The sequence below is a fragment of the Babylonia areolata genome, chromosome 18 (genome assembly GCF_041734735.1).
Source record: "Babylonia areolata isolate BAREFJ2019XMU chromosome 18, ASM4173473v1, whole genome shotgun sequence".
NCBI classification, from domain to species: Eukaryota; Metazoa; Mollusca; class Gastropoda; order Neogastropoda; family Buccinidae; genus Babylonia; species Babylonia areolata.
This window is the reverse complement of record NC_134893.1, coordinates 8,353,217-8,360,716: the sequence shown is the minus strand read 5'-3', so window position 1 is coordinate 8,360,716 and position 7,500 is coordinate 8,353,217. Positions and strand designations below refer to the sequence as shown.

The 7,500-nt window shown below is 41.9% G+C and overlaps 1 protein-coding gene across 1 annotated transcript in view; it reads right to left on the bottom strand.

The window, feature by feature from the left end:
• Positions 1-7,500, bottom strand: part of LOC143293169 (uncharacterized) — a 22,292-nt gene that overhangs the window by 13,592 nt on the left and 1,200 nt on the right. Inside the window, exon 2 of the mRNA XM_076604093.1 lies at positions 1,484-2,637. Within this exon, the coding sequence (XP_076460208.1) occupies positions 1,484-2,233 (750 nt within the window). The 5' untranslated portion in view covers positions 2,234-2,637. The remainder of the gene's footprint in view (positions 1-1,483; positions 2,638-7,500) is intronic.

Genomic DNA, 7,500 nt, shown 5'->3' with positions numbered 1-7,500 from the left:
CCACATGATAATTTTCATGACAAAAAGACTTATTTTCTTTCTAAAAAAATAGTCACCATTATTGGCACCAAAGAGCGATATAATTTTCACACCAAAAGAAACATTATTCCTTAATTCGACTACCTGTCTGCTTTCGATACGATATACAAATTCATTGCGGCAGTCTATGCATATTTATGCAATTTTATCTGTGATCATAGCAATTTGGGGTATCTGGCAACAGCACTCTGTTTTGCATCAATCAACGTCATCATTGTTTTAACTCTCTCCATACGAACGGCGATAGGGACGACGTTAACAGCGTTTCACCCCAATTACCATCATCAAAATATTGCAAGCGGAAGGCTCTTATACTGAAGAGGTGAATGTTGACAAAGAATACCACAGTTCTGACGACGGAAGCTAAAGGTTGGGTCATTCAGACACCCGCTGGACATCCGAGGGGTCTTTGTATATGAGAAGAGAATCAGACTATAGCTGCCCTGCATGCCAGAGGGCATAACGAACAGGCAGTAAGTAAGTAATCATACCGGATGGTAACGGCTGATCCCAGGCATGGCTTGCCAACAATGGGCCGACAAATTGCTTGAAATTGTTGACAGCGTTGTTTGCAAACTGGTCAGAATACCCCATCGCATTTCTATCATGCCAGTGACGTCTGGAATAGGCTTCACCGCTGGATATTGAAACGTCCACACTTGCTTCTTTCGAATCATCTCTGTACACCTGACTACTTCAAGCTTTGCATAGTTTCCAAACTAATGTGCATCCATGTTCTGAAACTTTGTTTTTCAGTTTTTAAATCTTAGAAAAAGCTTCCAACAAGATCCCATTCTTCTTCTTCTTGTGGCAGAGTGGTCAAGACGCTCATCTACCAATTCAGAGTCTGTGAGAGTCTGGGTTCGAATCCCGCTCTCGCCCTTTCTCTCAAGTATAACTGGAAAATCAAGGTGTCTAGTCATTCGGATGAGACGATAAACAGAGGTCCCGTGTGCGTCACGCACTTGACACACTCAGAAAGAACCCATGGCAACGAGTGTTGTCCTCTGGCACGTTCTGTAGAAGAATTCAAATATATAATGATCCATGCACCCAAGGTCGCTGGATTATGCTGCTGGCTTCTGCATCTTCATTATCTTCTTTACGTCGTCAGCTGGCTTTTGACTACTGGCAGCAATGATTTGCTTCGAACGATGTGTGCGAGGATGGAGGAAGAGATTTGAAACTCTGGACGATAAATGCAAAAGAAAGAGATATAGATGGAATTAATGAAGGAGGAAAGGGAACAAATCGAAGATGAAGACGAAAACGAGAAAACGACAGCAATGACTGATATCCTTGGTTATGTGGCGGAAGGGGATCGCAGCGGGAAGTAGCTGTGTTTGGAAGAGTTGGACGTGTGTACCGCCACTAAGTAGAACACACACACACACACACACACACACACACACACACACACACACACACAACAGACAGCACCCACCTGCATACAGATGACAGATCCTTGATGCCCTTCGAACACCTTGAGGGCACTGCCCTTGTACAGGTGCCAGCTGCGGATGTTGAAGTCGGTGCTGCCCGTGAAGAGCGTCTTGCCGTGCGGGTCCACCGACATGCAGGTCACGGCGCCCTTGTGGCCTTTGAACGTCTTCAGCTGCTGGCCAGACTCGAAGTCCCAGGTGCGGGCCGTGAAGTCGGCGGAGCCGGTGATGAGGATGTCCTTGGAGCTGTCCAGGTGAGTGGCCTCCAGGTCGTCCTCATCGGCAGGGATGAAGATGAGCGGGTACACGCCCCGCTTGTGGCCCCGGAACACCCGCACGCACTCCCCGGAGTCAAAGTCCCAGCAGCGGGCGGTGCGGTCGTAGGAGGAGGTGAAGATGAAGTCCCCGGTGCAGATCATGCGGTACACCACGCTGGTGTGGCCCGTCAGCACGTACAGACAGTCGCACGTGCCCACGTCCCATTTGCGCACCGTCTTGTCGGCGCTGCCGGTCAGCACGAAGCAGTCCTCGATGAGGATGCAGTTGATGTACTCTGTGTGGCCCTTCAGGGTCCCGATGCACTCGCACAGCTCCGTCTTGGTGGACCACACCCGGGCGGTCTTGTCCTCCCCTCCTGTGGCCAGCACCGACCCGTCCTCGCTGATGGCCATGCAGTTGATGCCAGCCTCGTGCTCGTGCAGGCTCTGCAGCTGATAGTCCCTCTCCTCTTTCTTGGAGTTGCACCCGCCCATGGTTCCTGAGCTGTTGTGGGAATCTTCAGTATCGTTGTGAGTGGCACGGTTTGAGGATTTGGATTGTCTGTACAATTCTGTGTAGTGCAGAACTTCGTGAAATCTGGTTTTAAACGGCTAACAGGTTAAGTATGTGATAGATAGGAGTTTCGGTTTGAAAGGTTCGTTCAGTGAATATTTTGCACAATATACAACTGCCTCAATGCTAAATAACCGTTCCTATTGAATATTTTCTTTGTTTTCAGGATGTTTATTCCTGTCAATGGTTTCCTTCTGTTGCATACAGTATGTGTGCACCTTTTACAGAAGAACGAAACATTTTATCCAAAGCACAAAACTTGCAGACGCAGATCTATCTCATGCAGAGAATTCATTTTGAATCCAATGTCCCCAAGGTCATGGCTCTGAAAATAAAGCGAAATGAACATTGCCATTTATGAACACAGGAATATATATATCAATGAGAAAGAGGCGGTGCGGTGAGAAGTAGAAGAAGAAGAAGAAGAAGAAAAAGAAGAAGAACAACAACAACAACAACAAGAAAAAGAAAAGAAGAAGAAGAACAACAACAACAGGAACGAGAACAGGAACATGATGATGATAATGATGAATGATGAGGATAGGGGAAGGGAAAAACAAGAACATGACGAAAACCATATCAATACCAGATGAACTAAGTTATATGAAATTGCTCAAGTGTTTGTCTCGTGTGAATGAATCAAACTGGAGCGAAACGAAGGCACATTTTGGTGACCTTCTGATAATTACAGAACATAACAGTGATCACACATGGATTTTGATTTTAAAGACGTTCAACGATTTGTTCATAGGAAAACCGGTTACAGATAAATTCCCGGATCAAATAATGATTATGATAACAATAATGAAATAATCATAATAATAAATGATTAGATATTTTAAGAATAATAATGAAACTATTTAGACAGCTCTAACTTAGTCAACAGTTTTATAAAAGATGTCCTGTTTCAATTAGGTAAACAAATAACGATCCTCTATTGTTGCTAAAAAAAAAAAATCTATTTCAAGCTAGTGTAAAAATACTTGATGATTTTTTTAAATATCTCTTTCAAAACATTCACGTGAGTGGAGTTTTCAGAAAGTTCGTCAAAATGATAATCTTATCTCAATAAAGAGTTTGATCATGTAAATCCTCGAAAGTGTTCTTAATATAACAATAATCTTATTTCAAGCAAACAAACAAAATACTACCGAAGCTATTTTCGACTCTTTCCTCGCATCTTACCAGCAAAGATCCCCCCTAACGAAATCATTTTAAGATAGTTTACTTGAAAACTCGACATTATTTCGGTTATTTTCTAACAATAACAGCAATCTAAGTTCAGACTAATAAACAAATACTTTGACCATTACATGACTATTACAGTCAACATGTGCAATCATCTCCTTCCAACATGTCAGCAATATTTCCCACCTCACCGAAAATCCCATTAATCATTGTTCAGCCCGCGTCGATCCTTCCAGAACGGTCCCCAGCACTAGGTAAGACCACTTCAAACAACGGTGCCGAAACGGGTTTTATGAAGGTGCCTGCTGTTCCGGCTGAACCGGGGGCCGCGAGCCAATCTACCTACCTGTGTCGGGACAGATCAATAAGGCCTGGAGTTCATCGATTTTGTCAATACCTGCCCAGTCCTCTCGGTGCCCCATGCAAGCAGAACCCCCTCCCCACCCCCCCACCCCCAACTCCCTCCCCATTCCCCCTCTCCCTCTTTGCTGTGGTGGAAGCCAGCAGGCAACGAGGCTGACAAAGCATCGATCTGCTTTATTCTTCTGTCTTCCCTGCTCTTATTCCTCTTTTCCTATAGCCTTTCGTTTGGCATGTGGTGCATGAATTTTTAAGGTGTCTGTATGTTTGTGTTTGTGTTTGTGTTTGGTTGCTTGTCTGTTTGAACATTCATTGATTCACGCGTCTGTCTGTCCATTTCAAAGTTCTTTATTTATTCAGTTGTCTGCATGTAGTCCTACCTATCTGTGTCTGAAGAGTTTATCTGTCTACCTGAATGTCGTTTATCGATGTGTCTGTCTATATCAATTTTGTATTTAATCAGTTGATTATTCAATCATTGATTCATGTCATTATTCATCCATTAATTTATTAATTCATTTATCTATATATTTATTTATTTATTCATTCATTCTTCTATTTATTTTCTCGTTCGAGTTTCCATTTGTTTCCTTTTACTTTTAGGTATAATACATTAACAAAGAAAAGCGAAATAATTTTTTGACACAACGGATTTGTTGTGAACTTCCAATTGACGCGCTATGGAATGGAACTGTATAGAATACTGAATTAGTACGGTATGGAATTATATTGTGTGCACTGTGTGGTAAGGTACTTGTGGTATGGTATGGTATGGTTCCGTAGGTACGATATGGTATATCATGATACGGTACGATGTGGCATGACAGGACAAGGTATGCAATGACATGCCATGGTGTGGTGTAGTATGTATGCGAACATATAATACGTTACATTATGGAATAGAAAGGCATGGTATGGTATGGTATGGTATGGTATGGTATGTTATGGTATGGTATGGTATCGTATGGTATGGTATGGTATGGTATCGTATGGTATGGTCTGCACGACAGTACAGGTTAGTACAGTATACCATAGACTGAAAGGACAAAATGATAATGCAATGTAACGATGTGAATAACAGTTTATTGACATAACGGATTCCGGATTTAGGCTAGAGGACAGAACGTTGCTTTCAAAAGTTAGGACAAAGGCAGGATGATAACATGATCAAAATCACCTGCATGTTATGAATTAAACCAGCACCCATCAGTGCACAGAGTTCATGCACATTTAAGTGGGAAAGAAGGGTTGGTTAGTGACGCGAGGAAATGGGAAATTATTTCCTATTGTAGGGTTGTTTCACACCCAATTGACTTCTCATGACAACTGCATGAGCCCCAGTGTCAGTGAGTCTCAGTCTCTGTATTTGTCTCTCTCTATCACACACACACACACACACACACACACACACACACACACGGTGAAATGACGTTTAGCTGAAGAAAGCAAAACCACATAAACGCACACATGCACGCACGCACGCACTCACACAAATAGCCCCCCTCCCGCCCCCCTCCAACACACACACACACGTATGCAGAGGAGGAGTAGAGACAGTAACAATGTGGATGGAGGCATCTCTCTCTCTCTCTCTCTCTCTCTCTCTCGTAATTACATCTATGTTATTACTAGTAGGTCTACGGAAGTAAAGTATGTGTATATACGCTCCTCAAACTGTATAACCCGCATTGGTTGTAAATATACAAAAAACATTTCAAAATAATGTAGCTGTGTGTATGAACCGAGTGGTTTATCATTAAAAAGGGGACGGTACAAAAGATGTACTGATTAATTTACTGAATTGAAGGATAGAAAATCGTCACGCACAGGCCCCTGAACATATAGACGGCCAGTCACAAAAGGGGTTTTCTATTGTTTTATTTCTACAATAGTAATTAAGAAGATGAGAAGAAAAAGACAAAAACAGTGCACTGATAAGTCACAACAAACAAATGTCATCAAGCAAAACATGTCAGCACAAGTGAATAGTAAAGCACGTGTGTACGTATTTCATGAAAGGCCTACCACTCAGTTTGGGATAAGCAACAATATAAGATAATGCACATGTGTGAAGACCAAACACTGACATCAAATGACATTTCTAAGACATTTGAATAATGTAAATAAAGTGATTGAAGCTATGCTGATTTAGTGAAAGTACACTGACAGTATAGATTTGGTAAAGCTTATACTTTGTCGAAGTGACAAACAAATCAGTTATCGTGTAGCACTATACTGGAGTAAGCCGTATAGGAGACAGCATAATCACTGAATTACAATTAACAGACTGTGATACATATCAGATGGTTTTAACCAATAACTGATATTAACTCACTCAGTATGGCCAGTCCTCTCTTCTCCTCTACACAGACCCCTCGGATGTCCAGTGGGTGTCTGAATGACCCAACCTTTAGCTTCCGTCGTCAGAATTGTGGTAGTCTTTGTCAACATTCACCTCTTCAGTGTTATATTTTGATGGTGGTAATTGGGGAGAAACGCTGTTAACGTCGTCTCTTTTGCCGTTCGTATGGAAAGAGTTAATCCAATGGAATACTGCTACGAGCATATGACGACATGGCCATTATCTAGATCAATCATAGCCGAGCTGTGACTACATGTCAAAGCAATAACTGAACCAAGTAAACCAAACTAAGGCAATATCAACATACTCATATGAACACAAGCAGTGCATCAGACAATTTACAGATCATCAACACATTCTACACATAGTATTTACAGCTATATGTAGCAACATGTTGGCCTCTGGGACAATGCACAACACACTGCTTGCCACACAGCAAGAGAGAGAGAGAGAGGCTCTGGCAAGTAACTGGCCAGGTGGAAAGTGACCAGTGATCCGGATTGGAGTTTAACAAGCTATTGGCGCCTACACCCTCAATGTCAAGAACAGTGATCACCCACTCTGTCTGCTTATGCAAGTTAAGCAAACTGCACTGATGCAAGCATGGCCCATGAAACAAAAGGTCCCCAATCAGGCTAAATCTGATTAGAATTGTGTTTGTGACAAGGTGTTCAGTGATAGATTTCTCAATGATTCCCGAACCGATTAACATTGGATAGGTCGCAAAAGAAAGAGCTCAATGCATACTTTCTAATGAGTATAAAATGAAGTGTTGTTTATTTAAGATAAATTTATTATATTAATTCAAGTCACCTGAAAAGGGTCAGTTTTAGCAAGCTTGTCGCTGAAAATTACAAACTACGTTAAATCAGTTTAACGTAGGCAAACACAAATGGTGTAGATTTAAAGATGGAATTGCAACGATTCTGCCAGTATATAATACTTGTAGTTTACTGATCCGATGAAAGAGGTATTTAATTGAATATGCTGTGTCACAAACGCAAGTTTCCCCTCACCCAATGGCGTACAGCAACACTAGTTTGCAGTGGCTGTCCTTACGAGAAGGACAAAATGACGTAAGCTTAGCATCAGTTGAAATCTTTAGACTGACGAACGATTAAACTGAAATCAAGCATGCACCTAACTGATTAAAGTGTGTGTGTAAGCACAACAAATATAATATTACACTGAACAATACAGATACTTGATTTGATAAATGTTTAGAGAACAGGTTAAGATTGGGATTTGCATTCAAACCAGGAATGGCGTCACACATTC